This window comes from Leuciscus leuciscus (assembly GCF_965113295.1).
Source record: "Leuciscus leuciscus genome assembly, chromosome: 15".
Lineage (NCBI taxonomy): Eukaryota > Metazoa > Chordata > Actinopteri > Cypriniformes > Leuciscidae > Leuciscus > Leuciscus leuciscus.
The window spans coordinates 11454108-11474059 of NC_138739.1; the positions used below are offsets into that span (position 1 = coordinate 11454108).

The 19952-nt window shown below is 34.5% G+C and overlaps 1 protein-coding gene and 2 long non-coding RNA genes across 7 annotated transcripts in view; 2 read left to right on the forward strand and 1 right to left on the reverse strand.

Annotated features, from left to right (window-relative positions):
* LOC309476216 (SLAM family member 9-like) overlaps nt 1-19952 on the forward strand; it is a 69914-nt gene that overhangs the window by 11685 nt on the left and 38277 nt on the right. Inside the window, exons 1-3 of one of the 4 annotated variants that reach the window (XM_082139470.1) lie at nt 14584-15152; nt 15898-16227; nt 16529-16904. In XM_082139470.1, coding sequence (XP_081995596.1) covers nt 15110-15152; nt 15898-16227; nt 16529-16899 — 744 coding nt within the window. In that variant the 5' untranslated portion in view covers nt 14584-15109 and the 3' untranslated portion in view covers nt 16900-16904. Of the gene's footprint in view, nt 1-14583; nt 15153-15897; nt 16228-16528; nt 16905-19952 lie in introns of those variants that run through there. The other 3 variants (XM_082139469.1, XM_082139468.1, XM_082139471.1) reach the window with 3 other exon arrangements.
* Nucleotides 1-19952, reverse strand: part of LOC309476364 — a 71053-nt gene that overhangs the window by 9305 nt on the left and 41796 nt on the right. For both annotated transcript variants that reach the window (XR_014198061.1, XR_014198062.1), the window contains exon 2: nt 7434-7784. This is a non-coding gene — a long non-coding RNA (uncharacterized lncRNA). The remainder of the gene's footprint in view (nt 1-7433; nt 7785-19952) is intronic.
* LOC309476410 lies at nt 1102-3149 on the forward strand. Its single transcript, XR_014198117.1, has 2 exons — nt 1102-2651; nt 3012-3149. It is a non-coding gene; the product is annotated as an uncharacterized lncRNA (long non-coding RNA).

Sequence of the window (19952 nt, forward strand, 5' to 3'; positions counted from 1 at the left end):
ATATTTAACCATTATTCTACACTGCTCTGTCCCTCCTTGTAAAAACGGTCGGATGATTTCCGGGTTCTATAATATATTCGGTTCATGAAATATTTGGTTACAATGGGTGGAGCTACCATGAATATTCACCAGACCATATCGTGGGCGGGGGCGACCAATACAAGCGTGGAACAGAAATTATTAGCGTGAGCGCCTCAGATCGTGTTTTGTCCTAAACTACTGTTCGTTTCTCATGATGAATGACTGAGATTAAGCTTTTTAAATGTGTATTATTGCATGTTTAAATAAATATTTACAAATATATTCTTGTGTATTTATTCTGTCTCCCAAATTTGTCTGTATATTATTAAAATAGCTTTTAAATTATAGGCTGATAGCTCAAGACAACATAAGAACTTGGAGTTGCATGCTGCATGCTGGGAATGTTGCTTTACACTCAACTGGAAATAATTTTGATACACAACTGTCATACTTTACCATAAATGTTAAGCTTCAGTTGCTTTAACAGTTGTTTTCTCTAGCAATGCTTTAAAACGTTGGTCAAATTAAGTGATAATTATTTCAATTGTATTGATGTATACAAAGCAAGGTCCAACTAAAGTAAATGTTGTAGCTACTTAGTTTGTGCAATTTGTAGTCGTGATAGTAGTTTATAGTTTGCCTTTCCTGCTGTAGTAATATTTCCCTTTTCTGACCTCAGTAGTCACCGCCAAGTTTGGTGACACAATGGTTACTATATTACATAATGGGTTAGGATTTGCTCCATGAATGTAGCTCTAAATTCAAACTGAGCTGTACGTATTTTCCCATAGGCTATATAGGACGTTGTGGTTGAAAATGAAAATTAGAGATGTTCCTTGAAGGCATGCTCTGTGCACTGAACAGCAATCGAAACAAGGAAGAGCCCATGTTATGTTTTAGGCCATAAGGCTCCCAGGGCAAATAAAAACCTCACTGTATAATATAGTATAAGACCTCATCTAATAGTATGTTTTGATCATGAAGATTCTATCAGAGAAATCACTTAGTGTTACTTTACTCACCTTTGATTGTGAAGTTCTGTGCCCTTCTAAGAAGGACATTTTTTTATATTTATATATCTCACTGATTCTTGAGAGTCAGGACAAAACACGTTTAAAAAAACTTTTTTTTAAAATACACACTATATCAATTAGAGTTATATGTTTCTGCAGAGAAAGGTCTTAGCTATTTAACCATGTAAAGGAACAGGTTCTAAATAAAAACACATTTTTAACAAATAAACATGTTTCCCTTCAGAACTGGATTTGTGTCAACTCCGTCAGACACACTAAAAAGTATACAATTTTAATTCTTCAAATCCAACAAGAATCTAAAGTTCTGAAGTATATTGTAATGGTGTTTAGTTACTCTGATATGTAAAAAAAAATACAATATATAAACTTAAGTTGTGATTTCACACTATTCTGAAAACTCAGATTTCTAAATATTTGCATTTTCAAACTTTGATTTTAATTTCAATATTGTAAAAACAAATTCCTTAAATAAATAAAACATAAGAGGATGTAGATCAGATGGTCCTTTATTACAAAAACAACATAAACTGAAGGAAGAATATTTTTTTTCCCCAAAAAATTAACAAAAACATACAAACATCCAACGCTGTTGACGAAGATCTGACGGTGTTGATGAAAAACTGACGGTGTTGACGGAAAAACTGACAGTGTTGACGGAAAAACTGACGGTGTTGACGGAAAAAGTGACAGTGTTGACGGAAAAACTGACAGTGTTGACGGAAAAAGTGACAGTGTTGACGGAAAAACTGACGGTGTTGACGGAAAAAGTGACAGTGTTGACGGAAAAAGTGACGGTGTTGACGGAAAAACTGACGGTGTTAACGGAAAATGTTTGAATGTTTTACCTCAGATTTGTGAAGTGTTCACCTGTTTGTCATGATATGTTCTGACAATAAAGAGTAGTTTAAAACCACAATTAACTATTGTGTTTTCTACAACTTTCACTTAGGAGCAAAAATCTGCCTTTAAACTTGAAAGACATTTATCGTGATAATTATCGATATCGACTGATATAAAAAAAAGATCGTGATAATTTTTTTTGGCCATATCGCCCAGCCCTACACTGGCTTCTCATTTCTCTATCTCTGTCTCTACATATATAAATATATATATTAAAGTGCTGGCAAAGTTACACGTTACACAATAATAAGTAGACCACTGCCTGCCCATTATCTACAAGTCAGATACGTATGGTTAAATAATGTAATGCATGCTATGTATGTGCATTTATGTGTAAATAAAACCCTGAAATAACAGTTTAACCCTTCACTATATTCACAAATAATATTATATTCGCACATTAAGAGGTTATTGGTGGATTTGTCATAGAACCTGACGGAGTTGACGTCTGACAGAGTTGACGTAAGGGCATGTATTTTCCTGCCAAAACATGTATTGTACACTGCAGCTAGGTAGTTTTTCCTCAGTTGCTAGCTGTCCCAATAACCTCACTAAAATGCTTAAATTCAATCCACTATGGTTTAAAAAAAAGTATCTTAACAGAAAGATGGTATTGACATGGTGCAGCTGTGACCATAGGAATATTGACATTGTTTGTCTAAAATATAAAAAAATGTAAAATGTACCAGAGCATGTGTGGTAGTGCTGCATTCACCACAGGCAGGGAGATGAAAAGGGGTCCTCAGGGATATAGCCGACCATGCTATTTCCTGATTTAAAGAGCTTTATGAAAAAATCTGACGGAGTTGACAGAAACTGAGGACACAACTTTAATAGGCAGATTTTTATAGAAAATATTGTTTGATGTTCACTCCATGCATTGTTTTTTATATTTATACCCCTTATTTTTTATTTGATATATATGTTCTCATAATTGTAGAGCTTTTTAAAAGTTTTTTGGGATAGTTAATATTGTGACCTCTTGCTGAGGACAAGTGCAATAACATGGACCTTCTAACCACAGACCATACATTTAAACAAATTTTCCCCAAAAAGATAAAAAGGGTTATTCTAAAAATCAGATAGGTATATAGAATTCCTTTAGATTTAACTTTGTAAGTATGTCAATCATGATGAATTTCTTAATTTTTGCTATAAATTAGACTTTTCTATGTGGGACATGTTTTGTCCCGACTCTCAAGAATCAGTGATATATATTGACAGCCAAAATGACAAATTCAACAAGTATGGGTAGGTTTATTTTTATGAATTGTGGATGAGACTCGTTATTCTTTTAAAACATCACCATAGCCAATTGGATGTTGAATGCTCCACAAACTATATGTAATGAACCAATTATTAATTGTCCAGAGCTGTGTACAATAGTTAATTGCAGGTCAGAAAATAAGTTTCTCGGGTGTGGTGGATCATGGACATATAATTAAAAAGTATTATCATTTAAAGAAGAGCATAGAAACCATGTTTATGATATAATATACATAAAGTTATCTACCTATCCTAAATACTATCTAGACTGTTTAAATTTGAAAAACAAAAACATCTGCCTCAACATATTTCTGTGTAAAATGTATTGATTTTTTTTAAAGCATTCATTCATTAACTCAAAATTCCTTTTATAGTAAGATAAAGTATCTTAAAATTAAATATTTTATTCATATTCATCTGTACAAATGAGAATGTTAGACAATAGAAAAACATGGGATCAAGGACAAAATTACTACATGGACTAATAAAATATTTACTATAATATTATTTTTCAAATATGAATTTATAACTATACCTTTCCTTCATTTTTAGTAGACCCATACTACACCAGTGTGTTTTTGTGTTTACTTGTTCACAAAAAAACTACATAAGAATGATGACATTACTAAACTGATAAGATGTAGGCCTATTTTTATGATTAATGGTTAGTCATTATTTTCACTTAATTTGACCAACGTTCTAAAGCATTGCTAGAAAAACAACAACAACAACAACTGTTAATGCATCTGAAGCTTAACATTTATGATAACCTTTGATAACGTATGACGGGTGTGATATAAAAAAATTATAAAGTATGACGGTATCAAAAAGATTTCCAGTTGAGTGTAAAGCAACATTCCCAGCATGCAGCATGCAACTCCAAGTTCTTATGTTGTCTTGAGCTATCAGCCTATAATTTAAAGGCTATTTTAAAAATATGCACACAACTTTGGGAGACAGAATAAAAAAACAATAATATAATTGTAAATATTTATTTAAACATGCAAAATTAAAAAGATTAATCTCAGATTTGCTCACATTTTTATGTGGAGTAGCCTATAGAATCAAAGTTTAAATCTATAAACGGGTATTCTTATCTCTCCCCACTTATACCCCCATGAGTATAAGTTACCTTTCTTTCAGAAACGGGCTTGACTTACTCTGCTTTCTCTATATTTACTGAGAAAAATGATGACGTGTTCAATACTTATTTCCCCTGCTGTGTATATATATATATATATACATTATGTTAACAATGTTAACAAACATTTCATATAAAATTTAACACGTTTCTAGGTCTATATTGTCTCATTTATCATTGCAGCCTTATTTAAGTTGTTTTGTTTTTTTTACTGTATATTTATTTTTGGACTGATAATGGTTTATAAGGTCAAATAATGGTATGAGAGAGTGTCAGTTGTTGTGTTCCTATTGGTCAGTGTTATAGGATCTGTGTAACAGCTGAGGCTTAGCCTGACAGTTAGCCTGCCCTGGACCAGCATAAGTTGCCAGAGTAACTGAGTTCAAACTATTTTAAGTTTGCTTTATGAAACAGAATCCACCGACAATAAGTCTGACTAACCAAATAAGCCTGGCTTGTATTCTAATCTTGTTTTATGGAACAACCCTCTGGAGAGAGAGATCCAACCCGAGTCCTGATAACAACTATATCAAAAAGAGAAATCACAATGTCTGAGTCCTGTATCGACACCTGCCATTGCTAATACAGTACATGTGGCTTATGTACATTTCAGAAAAACCCTTGTTCACAAATAGCCTATTACATGCAAATATAACCAATGCCGCGACGGCGGGCCAGACTCAAATCCTAGCCAAAGTTTACCTTGTATTGCTCATGTCTGTTCTAAACAGAGTCAGATGGGTTTCCAATTTAAGATTTTGATGATTATCTGTTAGTTCTCTTTCAAAAGACAAAACTGTCAAGTTGTTACAGAATCCTGTCCTCTTTGTCTGGATGTGTTTCTTTCTTAAATGTGTCATAGACAGCGCTTTAGCCATTTTTGTAATAACATAAAAAGGGTGCTAGTTGGAATATGGATATTGGTGCGAAGAAGAACATAACATCACTGCTGGTGTGACGTAACTGAAGAGACGAATTATTAGCATATTCTTATTAATATTAGTATAGGCCTAGTTCTAATGCATGACAAAATAAATCACATTTAAAATAAGTATTGTTAAACATTAGAAAATTTTATAATTTAAATAAAAAATAGATGTATTTCCCCGGATCTGACATGGGTAGCCTATAGGCCCCCGTAGATAAAATAAATAATTAGCTATTTGGCGACGCTAACTGGTTATAAAAAAGATTTTCTGCTGGCAGATGTCCAGTAAACAAACATTACGTTGCAATATCATCTAGGGTAAACGTACCTATTAAGCTCAAGTACCCATTAAGCACACTACCATCTTGGAGCTCAGATTATAAAAAGAAACAGCAATGTATTATCCTATTTGATGTATTAACCAACTGATGTGTTTGTTACTGCATACCTCCTGTAATTTTAAACCAATCAGACCATTGCACACTGAGATATGTGTGTCCATGTGTTCACACTGTCTGGTGGTCATTTTGAAAGCTGTCTGAAAACTTTCACCAGAAGAAGAGCCCCTCAAATGTGCATTTTATATGTTTAAGCCTTTATTTTGGCTAAGTACATCTACTTATTGCAAAATTAAGAGATTAATGTTTAGACTTTTGCATATTATAACCTGGAACCTGGATGTGGGAAATAATTACAGTTAGATCTAAAAGATAGTTTTAGCAACATAGCCCAGATGCTACGAATATAGCCAGCTTACTAGCTGTATAAGATTGTGTGCTACACTAATATATTACTTCACAGGCATTAATAGCTTGTACTTTTAAATCCATAATATTATAATTTTACATTTTATTGATAGTCTGTGGTTTTAAACTGCTGTAATTTTTAAAGAATTCATATTAATGTTAGGTGAGCTTAAAGGGTGCACTACTGACAATCACACAGCTTCAGTGTGACATCAATTAGAAAAAGCATTTCATAGATATTGTCAATAATAGTTGTTCATATTAAAATTGGTATAAACTTAATACATTACCTAGATTATTAATTTAGCTAAATATTTTCCTTTCAAATTCATTTAATATTTATTAATTAAAAATTGTTTTTGCTCCAATTAAGCACAGTGTGCTCCCTTTAAGCTCATCCACATTGAACGTCTATGTAAATACTTCATAATCAGACTTTAAATATTAACTGATGGTTGTCACTATGTTAATCTTCAAAAAAAAAAAGATTAATAAACTTGTTTTCACAGTCTTAAGATGACAAAAGCTAGACGAAATGTTGCAATGAGTTTGAATGACACGTCACTATGAATAGGATAGGCTACCTGATCAAACTGAATGCCTTGTTGCTTGATTTTAGTGTTCTGTTTTTTTGTGATTGACTCTGTACCTTCAAATAAAACTTTTTTCAATTATTCCTTAAAAAGGTTGTTTAAAATAACCAAGAATTTTTAATAAAACTTGTTGTGAGCTTATTGGGAACAGGGGTGTGCTTAAAGGGTACAAAACATACACATTAAGCACAGCCAGACTTTTTATATTTAATGATGTAACGTTACATCTTAATTGAAATACTTTTGTCATTTAAAATAAAATGAAATAATATAGTGTGAGAGATTAATATTTTATTTTAAAATAACTTATTGTACTAAAACCAATATCTTGTGAACTAAAAATGTCTCAATGTAGATTTTGGTGAGCTTAATAGGTACGTTTACCCTAAACATTCATTCTAAAAGTAAATTGCCCCAATGGATTTACTCAAATCCCGCTTATTACATGGCTACCTACCAAATAAATCAATAATTTGACACAAAATATTGATTTAAAAAGGAGTTTATTGATTTAAAAACGATTGTATTGCTTCCGCTAAAGAAAATAGTCCGTTCCGTCTTTACGGTTAGAATCCTGCGTCCATAGCAACGCAGTGTTTTTCATGGCAACGGTGTGTTATACTTAGCAGCGGTCTGTTATCAAGAAATAACAGACCGCATTCTACATTAGAATTCAACCAAGAAAGCCATGTAATAAATAATAATAATAATAAAACACTGTACATTGTTTTAGTCAGCAGTTGAACAGCTGTCAAAGAAGGACAAAGATGAACCCCAAAATGTTAAAGATGCAGAAAATCTCACCTTAGAACCTGATGGAATCCAGAGATGATGAAGATCTGCTCCTCTTCACAAACCACTTCCAGGGGGAAACGATCCAGGAAACAAAACACGGCTGAACGTGCAGTCTGTCGTGTTATCAATCAATAATAATAATAATAAATACTTTATTTGAGAATTTAATACTTAGATAATTGTTTGCATGGTTTTTAGTAGCCTACCTGATACGATTATGGTGCTCTGGGTGTTTATGTGGTTGTTTAGAGGTTTAAACAGTTTCCCCTCAAGTCTCTGATATTGTGGTCTCCACATAAATGGCTCGAGTCCAAAATTTAAAACTCACGCGGAAGTCCATAATACGCTTATAGCGCCACCCTGTGAGTTGTTTACAGTCCATAAAAACATAACTTTTTAAGCAAATAAAGTGGATAAAACGAGTTACAGTTCTTACACTACACTGTGTCCCGTTGATAATCGTACTCTTGAAACATGTATGCTAGCATAGCCTATATCAGTAACGTTATAAGTGTTAGTATCATCTACTACCTCTGCTCTTCCTACATGTGCTGCAGAAGTAGTAAACACACTCAGAAATGAAACTATATCAGCATTGACCACTAGAGGGATGGGTCATTATTCTTACAGAATCAGTTATGTTTGTAATGTTCAATTTGGTGAGGCAACAGTTCACTATTACTATTGCTTATATAGAATTATTAAAAAGGTTCACCACAAAGAAAATTATGCACTTATAAACAACAAAGCAATTTACCGTAGTAACCATAGTTTCACCCAAAAAAAGTCACTGTAAATATAGTTATTTTTCTCACTTTAAAATCATTATTTAATATATCCCATATTCAGAGTGTATGTTTTGTTCCCCCTTAGATTGGGAACAGCACCCTACAGCATGCTTTTGTGACTGACTGGAAACTCATTTATAAATAGTAGCACTATGCATGGCATACTTCTAGTGTGCCATCTAGTGTCCTAACCGGGAATTTAACATTCCAATATTAGTGCCACCATCCAATAATAAAAATCATAATAATTGTTACTAAAATTACAGTTGATTAGTATCAGTCACTTGAGTTATTTCTGATTACAAATTTCATGACAAACTGTCAGATTCCAGTCATTATTGGGAAATCAAGTATTGTTTTTATTGGCATTAATCACATGAACACATGAATTTCATTGTTTCAGAAAAAAAGGGGCTGTAACGTATTTATAGTATTTATATACAAAAATTAAATGTCGAACTCAAACTTGCCTTATATACATATACAGACTTTGACCAAAAACTTTGTTAATGTTCAACAAATTTATGAATAAAAAAAGACTGACCAAATGCAACAAGTATTATTATGTCACAGTGAAAGCATACGTTTCCCATTCCCATTCTCTTATCCCTAAGTCAATTGTGAAGATTATGCAGCGCACAACAACATAAGACTTGAAAGTAATGGAAAAATATAAAATCATATAAAATGAAATGAGCAAATATAAAAGCAATATAAAAGAGATAAACAGTGTAACACAGATGTACGTTTGCTATCTTGAACCCACACACGCTATTTATCAATCCTTAGATCAGAAGCCTGAAATGTTAAAAGTGAAGGTCTTAAATGATTCAGTGAGAGTTCAGTACATATTATTTATGATAATAATAAACTCATACATCATTTCATAACAAACAAATTCACAGCTGTTGTGATTAAATACAATTTGTTTTTCACATGAACATACAAAAGATCTTCCAAAAACCTACTTGACTTTAAAGCAGTCTTTTCCTTGGTTGCTAAAGAAGCGGATTAGCAGATGTGAGGAGTCTGAGAATCTGACAGTATTTTAGATATGACACAAAATGACTCAGATTGCATTATATTGTCATTCATGAGGTTAGCACCATGTTCTAATAATGTATATAAATGTGTGTGGAAATCGTACAGTAACATTATATAGTCAAACACACTATAACCACCAAGCATCAGTGCTGGATCATTGATCAATATGGATATCAAACCAACAGCGCTTTAATTAATGAAATGATTCCTGTTGAAAAGCTAAGAAAACATTGTTGGCTCTTATAGTAGCTCTTCACCAGAGACAAGCTGCCGGCTCAGGGTGCTGACCCACCAAAGGCTGTCCGGATAGATACGGAATGAAGACTCGCTTGTTTTCTGGGAAAAAAACACGTTTATTGTCAGCACTCGTTTTCAACTGATTGATTTTCAGAAGTATCAGATGCTATAGATGGGGGTGTTTATGGTTTTCTATAAAAATAGAAATAGTGACATAAACATAAGTAGGCCTATACATAATAATAGGGATAATAATAGTGATAATTAAAGATAGTGACACTAATACAGCATAGGCCTACATAAAATAAATGAATAATTAAACATGAACATTATCAGCAAATGATTGAAAGCAAATATAAGGCAGGCTGTAAGCAGGCTTTGTAACCTGACACCTAAAGTCTTTCAAACTCTACTCCTTTGGCCGTGAGCACAGAAAGACGAGTTCAGCACTTGCGCATTAACAAGTGGATTTTGTTTTCAAGCGGTCAAGTCACTCGCACATGCGCTGTTGTACACGGGCGGTGTGTGTGGACCCTCCTGATGACAAAATTATGTCACGCAGACAACCGAAGTATACTTGGGCTTTAGCTGGGACGTGCGGAAGGGCAAGGTTTGCAAGGTTGCATTATTTTTGAATAATGGTGCCACTAGTGCCGCAGAAACGACATGCTTCACCTTTAAGCACTGAAGTGCCGGCTGCACAGTGCGATGAAGTTTGAGGGGCCAATGCATGAAAACTTGAAAACAAAAACAAAGCAATTCTGGAGAGAGAGATCCAACCCGAGTCCTGATAACAACTATATCAAGAAGAGAAATCACAATGTCTGAGTCTTGTATCGACACCTGCCATTGCTAATACAGTACATGTGGCTTATGGACATTTCAGAAAACCCCTTGTTCACAAATAGCCTATTACATGCAAATATAACCAATGCCGCGACGGCGGGCCAGACTCAAATCCTAACCATAGTTTACCTTGTATTGCTCATGTCTGTTCTAAACAGAGTCAGATGGGTTTCAATTTTAAGATGTTGATGATTATCTGTTAGTTCTCTTTCAAAAGACAAAACTGTCAAGTTGTTACAGAATCCTGTCCTCTTTGTCTGGATGCGTTTCTTAATTAAATGTGTCATAGACAGCGGTTTAGCCATTTTTGTAATAACATAAAAAGGGTGCTAGTTGGAATATGGATATTGGTGCGAAGAAGAACATGACATCACTGCTGGTGTGACGTAACTGAAGAGACGAATTAGCATATTCTTATTAATATTAGTAGCCTATATAGTTCTAATGCATGACAAAATAAATCACATTTAAAATAATTATTGAAGAATTGTTAAATGTTAGAAAATTGTATTATTTAAAAAAGTTATGCATTTCCCTGGATCTGACATGGTAGGCCAGCCTAGATAAAATAAGTAGCTATTTGGCGACGCCAACTGGTTAAAAAAAAGATTTTCTAGTGGCAGTGGCAGATGAGTGTGATCTGCAGTCCAGTTAACGAACATTACGTTGTAATATAGTATCATCTATAGGCCTACATTCATTCTTCCGTAAATTGCCCCAATGGATTAACTCAAAATGTCACACCACCCAAAACAAGAAAGGATGCAAACTCCACAATTAAAAGGTTATTCATCCCAATTCAGTAGGCGTAAATTAATAAAAACCAAACTTTCTTATGGTTTTAAGTACCATGATGCGATTACGGTAGTCTGGGTGTTTATGTGGTTGTTTAGAGGTTTAAGCAGTTCCCCCTCAAGTCTCTGATATTGTGGTCTCCACATAAATGGCTCGAGTCCAAGATTTAAAACTCACGCGGAAGTCCACAACACGTTGATGACGTGCTTATAGCGTCACACGAACATGGCGGCACCCTTTGAGTTGTTTACACTCATAACAAATATTACTTTTTAAGCAAACAAAGTGGATAAAATGAGTTACAGTTCTTACACTATATTATAATGAAACCTTTTAGGAAACGACACTATGTCCCTATCTGTTGATAATCGTACACTTGAAACACTATGAAAATGTATGCTAGCATATTGTGTTTATCCAAATTTACCACATTTTGTACATAATATCACACATCAAATGTATTTTTTTCCCACATGCGCCTGTTTTATAAACATTTTACAAATATTCTGTCAGTTCATACATAGCTCAGATAGCATCCTATCTCACCATCTTCCTACATGTGCTGCAGATTTAAACACTCAGAAATGAAATAACAGCATTTGACCACTATGGGTCATATTCCTACAGAATCAATTATACTTGCTATGTGTTATTTGCTTAGGCAACCGTTTACAATTAGGCTACCATTGCTTATTAGTATTAAAAATGTTCACCACAAAGTAAATTATAGCCTACGCGCGTGATGACTCCGATCTTAAACCAGATGGAACTGGATAATATTCTGATTGTTCAGAACTAATCTGACTTCTGATCTGTAATGCTGCCTGAATCATAATCATACACTGTTCGTTCATTGGCCAGAGGAGAACTGGCCCCCGACTGAGTAGTTTATCCCAAGGTTTTTTTTTCTCCATTCTGTCACTGATGGAGTTTTGGTTCTTTGCCACTGTCGCCTTTTTTCGCTTTTTTTCACATTTGTTGCCATTGGCTTTTAGCTTGCTTAGTTGGGGACATTTAATTTAACCCTTTCATGCATGAATTATGATAACCTCAGTCAGGATTTTTTTCCTGTGTTTTTATTGCTCTTAGGGCATGAAAAACAAGAATTGATTTTTATTTTATTTTTTTACAAATTTTTCAAAGAGATCTTCAGATGTCCACTTGAGTGGACAGCATGCGGTTATGGTTTAAACTGAAGATATACTGTATTAAATATAAGACAATAATCAAACAGATAAAGTATGTGAATTTAACAAACTAATCAATACAATTATATCAAATCATGTGAAAACTATAAAATACCAAAAATATAAATGCGAAATATAGCAAAAGCTTCATACAACTTCATACAAGTTGCACTTCGCGTATCTTTGATATCAGAACATGAGGACGTGATTCCATCAGAATTTTCTACAGTCTGTCAAGGTACAACTGTGGAAACCACTCAGATGCTCCCTCCAGTGCACCAGAGTATGGAGATTTACCCTTATTAGCTGATAATTCTGATTATGTTCAAGATGGACATGCACATTTCTATCATAGCCCTCCTCGGAGAAAACCTAGCGATACGTTCTTTCAATCTCATCTGAAATGATCAGTGTTGGGGGTAACGCATTACAAGTAACATGCATAACGCATTCAGATTACTTTTTTGATGTTACAAGTAAAAGTAATGTGTTACAAGTAAAATGCTTTACCTAATCAGATTACTTTTTGATGTAACGAGTAAAGAAACACATTACAAGTAACATGCATTACCTAATCAGATTACTTTTTGATGTTATGAGTAAAGAAACACATTACAAGTAACATGCATTACGAAAACAATTTGATCTAACAAGTAAAGTAATGCATTACAAGTGTCATACATTATGTAATCACATGACTTTTTTCGATGTCAATGAAAATTACATTCTAAATACATTTATTTACAGTAAAAAAAGTCACTGCAGATTAAGTTTTTAAGTTTTAAGTTTCAAAAACAATATTCACATTATAATTATGAATTGTAGCTGAAATATAGCAATTGATGCATGACGTCCACTACAGTGGACATGTGATTAATCAGAGTTTTCTCTCAATCTAAAATCAAAACTTGGAAAATTTGACTGTGATATGACTCATTAGATATTGCTTGAAGCGGCAATAATTTTTTTTTTTACCTACAAGAGTCTCCTAGGATAGAAGGAATGGGTGGATATTCCGGAGCAACTTGGCATGTCTGACTGACCATTGGCCATCTTGGTTTGGAGGGGGGAAAAAAATCGAAACACAACGGCTTGCCACTTGGTTGCAATTTATAGGATGATGCACCAGGGTCCAATGAAGAGGCTGATGTGCAACTTTGCCATAAAAACCCGTGCAAATTCAAGAAAATGCTTTTTTAATAGCTGTCCACTGTAGTGACCACTATGCGTGAAAGTGTTAATATTCAACAATATTATTGATCTGCCTGCATTGAGACCATTATAAGAACTGAACTGAGCAGGACAAGGACATCACGGTTTTCTCCATACTTTTTTTGGTTCTCACTTTAAAATCATTGTTTATTTTGTGATGTTCAGAGTGTAAGATTTTCCTTAGATTAGGAGCAATCCCAAAAGCAGTGTGCTTTTGTGACTGACTGGTAACTCATTTATAAATACTAGTGCGCCATCTAGTGTCCTAACCAGGGATTCAAAATTCCAAGATTAGCGCCACGGTTGACAGATTCTGACTGAATAAATGCGAAATTACGATCAGCGCAAGATTGAAATTGAAATGAAATGAGTCACACTTTATTACCGTAATACATGCGAGTACCGAAAAACAACGTGTGTGCTAGAATGAAAGTGTTTTTCAGAGTGGAAGCAGGCCTACTTGGAGGGATGAAAACTAGGTAGTATAAAGGAAACACTGTAGTCAGTGTGTTGCTTTCCCTTTACTACTTTCACAAGTAAGCGATGCTGCTCCATGAGTGACGTATCAGCAATACATGACAGAAGGAGTTTACCGCCTCCTACAGGACTAGTGCAGTCAGCATGAGGAAGTGCAGTTGTTCTGAACGGTCTTCACTTGGTGATTTTATTTTTAATCAGAGGTGCCGAATTCAAAATGTATAGCCTATATAAATAAATAAATTATACATATATAAATATTCCTTGTTTGTAAATTTATCCTGCCTCAGATTGATCTTGTCATATTCTGCAGTGTGACTCAGTCTCCAAAATGTAAATACAATATATTTTGTTTCTTTTGTTTTTTATCAAGAGATAAAAGAGAATTTAAGAGAAATGACAAAACAGTGTGTTTCCAGACTAAACTGCCTGTGGATTTAAATAGTTAATCAATGAATGTGATATAATGAGCAGCAGGATTCAAAGTAAATAGCCTACAGAGCATTTGAAGGAATCTTTACCTGCAAAATCCATTTATAATATAGCAATTTACACAAGAAGCACAGACCGTACATGAGCTCATGACTGACTTGAAGACTCGAGCAGATTAAAGTAAACCTCTACTGACTTCAGTACAGAGATGTGGTTTGATGTGTTGATGAAAATAAACCTTCAGCATCAGTGTGTCTATATTCAGACCTGTGGTTTGTGTGTGTGTGATCGGCTGATGGAAAACAAAGTTAGTGTTGGTGTTAGTAACCCTCAGTGACCATCCGAAGACCATTCCACTCTTTTAATTGCAAAATATTGATCATATTCCTACAATAAAATATTTAAAATGTACTTCTGCTTGCAAAAACAAAAACTTAAAAGGTATTGTGTTCGGTCCGCCACCTACAACAGTGCAATACTAATACAGAGGAATATTAATAACCAGTGGAAGAGTAACAGTACATGTACAGTAAGAGGGCGGTCTCAAATATTATTGGTGGAGGAATCAGACGCAGTAACACTACTGTATCTCACAGTTTAACACTGTCCTGTTAGTTCACAGTCTCTCTGTCTCTGAAGTGTTCACATATAGTGCTATTATCTGAAAATGCTTCACATGTGTGTGTTGTTCTGCGTGTGCCGTCTGGTCGGTGAGTTATAATCATATTCAGTTTAAGACTTTAGTTTTAATACATTATATTTACAGAGATTTAATACGGAGCCATAAAACATTTTTTTTTAATCAGCCAGAGGATTTCCCATATAAAAGATGCTCAAACTAAATGATGATTGTGTTTTGTGAGATCTATTTTAAACCACAAGAGAAAAATATGACAGGTTCAAAAACAGCAGATCCTGTTTTATTTAAAATATTTCATGCTTCATCACCCTAAACAATGACATGAGATGATTATTGATGAATCTCGCTACTCTGAAGTTTATAGCCGACTGTTTGTTGCATTTACTGGTTTCTTAATAAAAAATACACTGGATACTAATATAAAACTATATATGTTCATATAAGTTCAAAGTAAAGTCGAGGGCTTTAAGGGCTGTTCATCTGGTGTTTTGGGTCAAGTATGTTTCTCTAAGAAACATTAGTGGAGTGTTTTTCATCTGCTTTTCCTGATTTGCTCTATTTGGCTTCCCATAATCCTTCATTCTCCAGAGCAGAAGCACTGAAGGAGCCAATCAGATTTAAGATGAGACACAATCACCCCTGTGGCTCCTCCCACAGATAATCTGTATTGTGATAACAGTGTATTGATAACTAAAAATAACATCACAAAAAATAAATATTAATCCCAGATACTTCTGCTGTTCTTCATACCTTTAGAAAACTGGTCTATTTAAGTTATTTGGGACCCTTAATCTGTGATAAACTCTGTTCTCCAGGAGTGTTTGCTGGCACAGATGCAGTGAAGTCAGTGTCAGTGATGGAGGGAGATTCAGTCACTCTAAACTCTGATCTTACTGAAATGATGGATGAAGATCTGATTTACTGGAGGTTTGGAGATGAAAGCACATTAATAGCTGAAATCAATGTACTGGACGACAGAATCGCTGTATATGATGATGGTCCTGATGGGAGATTCAGAGACAGACTGAAGCTGGACGATCAAACTGGATCTCTGACCATCACAAACACCAGAACTGAACATGCTGGAGTTTATCAACTAGAGATTAAAGATCGTGTGAGCAAGAGTTTTAGTCTTACCGTCTACGGTGAGTTAAATCATTTTTATAATTAAAGTGCATAAATCCTAAATATTTGATTTTTCAATCTTAAAATGATAAATATTGAGATACACACATCTTTCTGACTTTCCTTTTCAGCCTATTGAACATTTTCCTTTTGATTAATTATTATGAAGTTGGCATCTCAAAGATTATTTAAAAAAAAATCTGGAATCACAGTAGTCTACTTGTGAATGACATCAGAAACTCTCTCAACATATTAAAATAGTCAAAAAGAGCCGTCTTATTTACTGATATGATTGATCCTGATTTTTCTAATCTTTCTCAGCTCGTCTGCCTGTTCCTGTCATCATCAGTAACTCTTCACACTGTTCTTCATCATCATCATCATCATGTTCATTGGTGTGTTCATCAGTGTTGAATGTGAGTGATGCGACTCTCTCCTGGTACAAAGGAATCATTGTATTGTCCAGCATCAGTGCGTCTGATCTCAGCATCAGTCTCTCTCTACCTCTGGAGGTGGAATATCAGGATAAAAACACCTACAGCTGTGTGCTGAACAATCCCATCAGCAACCAGACCACACATCTGGACATCAACACACTCTGTCACACATGTGCAGGTACCACAGCACTCATGATATATGTGATTGTTTATTTATCATGTTACAGTGCTGGTATTGCAAAGTGTTTGTTGTAGATCAGATTCATGGCTCATTTTGTCCATTACAGATCAAGGCCTACCCTTGCTCTACATAGTGTTGATCTCTGCTGCTGCTGGATCTCTGATGATTGTTGCAGGATTCATGCTCTTCTGGATCTGCAGGAAACACAGAAAAACTGATCAAGGCAAGTGTTACCTACTGCTTATAAGATAGAATTATAAATATTTAGTGTAGTACTGAGTTTGACCATTTCTGTGAACACTTAATTTGCAATATGTATGTGTATATCTAAGACACTAGATGGCGCTACATACACATTCAACCTGTTTAGGGAACTACCTTAGTGACAAGTTAGGAGACAGTTTGTCAATTTTATCTGACATTAATCACATAAATTAACACTTTAACTTTTTGAATACAAAGAATTAGTTAAATTTCAGTTTTGTTTTTAATGCCTATTTTTATTGTTATAGTTGTTGATGATGATGCAACAGTGCAGACTCATTATGAAGAGATCACTTACTCTGATTCAACATTCTACAAACGAAATGCACGTAAACTGGTAAGTTAATTTTCTATTTCTGTGTCTTATTGTGAGTATGAGTGCAGGTGTATGTGCTTTATATGATGATCTGACACACTTACAATTAAGATGTCTTCTGCCCTGATGGGTTGAGTAGATCAGTGGTTCACAGTTTATGGGTTGTGTGTGACCCAAAAAAGGTAGTAGGTCTGTTATGATAGCAGACAGCAGGGGAGGAAAAAACCTAGATAATACAACTCAAGAAACCATATCATGCATAGTTAGCTAAATAAGTAGACGTTTAAAATGGAAGAGGATGTTGATTCCAATAGTTTGTGTGTCCAAACAAACTGTATAGTATTTGGGACAATTTCATTGCTGCAGTTCTTTCCTTTGTCCAATAATAACAATATTTGCCACAGTGTTTGTTTTAGCCTAGTAAAACACACTTGTTGTTATGCATCTGAATCTGAAGTGTGCATTCACACGATAAATAAGGCTATTCAAATTTCTTTCATTTCAAACATTTATTAATTTTCTTTTTGTATCTTGTTTAATGTTTTTTTGTTACAGACAGCTACAGAGGAGAATCACGTGGACTATGCGTCTGTCTGGACGAGAGTAGTCTATAAGTCCCATTCACTAGTGAGCTCTGAGCATTTGGTTTCAGTATGTGAACTCTGATCTTTACAAGTTGTGGACAAGTACACATTTAGTACATGGACATCACAGTTTTCTCCATATATAAATTAAGTAAATTAATAACTTTTTTTGGTTCTCACTTTAAAATCATTGTTAAATATGTGATGTTCAGAGTGTAAGATTTTCCTTAGATTAGGAACAATCCCACAGTGTGCTTTTGTGACTGGTAACTCATTTATAAATACTAGTGCGCCATCTAGTGTTCTAACCAGGAATTCACAATTCCAAGATTAGCGCCACGGTTGACAGATTCTGACTGAATAAATGTGATATTACGATCAGCGCAAGATCGAATTTGAAATGAGTCACACTTTATTACCGTAATACATGCGAGTACCGAAAAACAGCGTGTGTGCTAGAATGAAAGTGTTTTTCAGAGTGGAAGCAGGCCTACTTGGAGGGATGAAAACTAGGTAGTATAAAGGAAACACTGGAGTCAGTGTGTTGCTTTCCCTTTACTACTTTCACTTACTAGCAAGTAAGCGATGCTGCTCCATGAGTGACGTTTCAGCAATACTTCTTCTTCTTGTGTTTGTGTGTTCTATAACAGAAGGAGTTTACCGCCTCCTACAGGACTAGTGCAGTCAGCGTGAGGAAGATAATTTGTTCTGAACGGTCTTCACTTGGTGATTTTATTTTTAATCAGAGGTGCCGAATTCAAAATGTATAGCCTATATAAATAAATAAATTATACATATATAAATATTCTGTGTTTGTAAATATTTCCTGCCTCAGTGTTTGTCTTGTCATATTCTGCAGTGTGACTCAGTCTCCAAAATGTAAATACAATATATTTTGTTTCTTTTGTTGTTTATCATGATAAAGAGAAATGACAAAACAGTGTGTTTCCAGACTAAACTGCCTGTGGATTTAAATTGTTAATCAATGAATGTGATATAATGAGCAGCAGGATTTAAAGTAAATACAGAGCATTTGAAGGAATCTTTAACTAATGCAAAACACATATATTATAATATAGCAATTTACACAAGAAGCACAGACCGTACATGAGCTCATGACTGACTCAGACTCGAGCAGCTCAAAGTAAACCTCTACTGACTTCAGTACAGAGATGTGGTTTGATCTGTTGATGAAAATAAACCTTCAGCGTCAGTGTGTCTATATTCAGACGTGTGGTGTGTGTGTGTGTGTGTGTGTGTGTGTGTGTGTGTGTGTGTGTGTGTGTGTGTGTGTGATCGACTGTTAGTGTTAGTTAGTAACCCTTAGTGACCATCCTAAGACCTTCACCCTTTATTTGCAAAATATTGATCATAGACCTACAATAAAATATAAAAAATGGACTGCTTCTTGCAAAAACAAAAACTTAAAAGGTGTCCGGTCCGCCACCTACAACAGTGCATTACTAATATAGAGGAATATTAATAACCAAGAGTAGCAGCACGTGTGCAGTGAGAGGGAGAATGAGGTGTTGAAATATTATTGGTGGAGGAATGTCAAGTCAAGTCAAGTCAAGTTTATTTGTATAGCGCTTTTCACAATACAGATTGCATCAAAGCAGCTTCACAGTATTAAATTAAAATAATACAACAAAGTTTGTTTCAAGAGGAATTTATTGATTGATAAAATTAAATTAAATATCCCCAAAATATCCCCAACTGAGCAAGCCAAAGGCAACAGTGGCAAGGAACCGAAAAACTCCATCAAGTGACCTAATGGTGTCCTAAAACTCCATCAGGTACAAGAATGTAAGGTGTATTGGGCCATCTGGTGGCCAAAACGATGAATATTCTGGAATATTTCATTTTATTCTTTAACGCCATCCATTTTACATTACTTAGTTGATCACAGTTTTAATTTTTTTCTTAATTTGTTACGTTACCTTTTCCCAGTTTGTTTAATAAG